The sequence below is a fragment of the Austrofundulus limnaeus genome, unplaced genomic scaffold (assembly GCF_001266775.1).
Source record: "Austrofundulus limnaeus strain Quisiro unplaced genomic scaffold, Austrofundulus_limnaeus-1.0 Scaffold756, whole genome shotgun sequence".
Taxonomy (NCBI): Eukaryota; Metazoa; Chordata; class Actinopteri; order Cyprinodontiformes; family Rivulidae; genus Austrofundulus; species Austrofundulus limnaeus.
The window spans coordinates 1-1,405 of NW_013953158.1; the positions used below are offsets into that span (position 1 = coordinate 1).

Sequence of the window (1,405 nt, forward strand, 5' to 3'; positions counted from 1 at the left end):
AACAATAAGATGTTTAATATATGATGGAGCTTGGTTGTTAAGAGCTTTGTATGTTAGGAGTAATATTTTAAATTCTATTTGACAGGGAGCCAGTGGAGAGAAGCTAAAACTGGAGAAATATGATCTCTCCTTCCACCTCAGGAGTGGAGCTGAACAGATTGTTTTCCATCCTCTCAACACGGCCCTCTTCTTGTGTTTTCTCAGAGTTTCAGACTGGAGGCTCCAGGGAGCAGTTCTGCTTCAGCAGCTTCAGAGCTTGACCTGCCTGCTACCTTCAAGCCTTCAGGAGACCTACATGAAGAACTGCAGGAGCCTGGTGGAGGACACCAACCCCAGCCATCCTGCTCAGGAGGTCCAGATGGTTCTCAGAGACCTCCCAGCTCAAGGCCTGCTGCCTGACGGTCTGGTGGAGGCCTGCTGTACCTGTCTGCAGCAGTATGTTCAAGGAAAAGGTCAGGATTCCAAATCTCTGGCTGGTTCTGGACTGTTCTGGGTCAACATGGGCTTGGTACAGATCCAGCTGTGGACCCCGCAGACCATCTTTGACCCAGCTGTGAAGAGGGCGTACAAGCTCAACTATGCTCAGCAGGAGGTCAGTTTTCTGACACACATGATTTTATTTCTGCTAGAATTTATAAAAACCCTTTTTCAGGGATTGGTAATAAAGTATTTATTAATTAACTTTGTGTAATTATAACAGTTTAATCAGTTTAAATATAAATGAAATTTGTTTAGATATTTCATATTAATATTTGAATATCTTGATCCACACCTAATTTGAATATGTTTTTACTGTTTGTGTCATTATTTTCAAATGTTGTTGCCTGTGTCTGTTTGCAACACATTTCATGACCCATTGGATGGATTTAATGAAACTCTACATAAACAACGTACATCTGTCTGAACTTTTGGAGTCAACTAGATTCAAGATGGCAGCTGCATATATATATATAGTATACACTCACCGGCCACTTTATTAGGTACACCTGTCCAACTGCTCATTAACACTTAATTTCTAATCAGCCAATCACACTAATAAAGTGGCCGGTGAGTGTATATACACACATATACACTCACCGGCCACTTTATTAGGTACACCACTCCAACTGCTCATTAACACTTAATTTCTAATCAGCCAATCACACTAATAAAGTGGCCGGTGAGTGTATATACACACATATACACTCACCGGCCACTTTATTAGGTACACCACTCCAACTGCTCATTAACACTTAATTTCTAATCAGCCAATCACACTAATAAAGTGGCCGGTGAGTGTATATACACACATATACACTCACCGGCCACTTTATTAGGTACACCACTCCAACTGCTCATTAACACTTAATTTCTAATCAGCCAATCACACTAATAAAGTGGCCGGTGAGTGTATATACACACATAT

The 1,405-nt window shown here is 41.1% G+C and overlaps 1 protein-coding gene across 1 annotated transcript in view; it reads left to right on the forward strand.

Moving 5' to 3' along the window:
- Nucleotides 1-204: 204 nt before the first annotated feature.
- LOC106532353 (midasin) overlaps nucleotides 205-1,405 on the forward strand; it is a gene marked incomplete at its 5' end in the record, with an annotated part of 67,840 nt that continues 66,639 nt past the window's right edge. Inside the window, 1 exon segment of the mRNA XM_014028390.1 lies at nucleotides 205-592. Within this exon segment, the coding sequence (XP_013883844.1) occupies nucleotides 205-592 (388 nt within the window).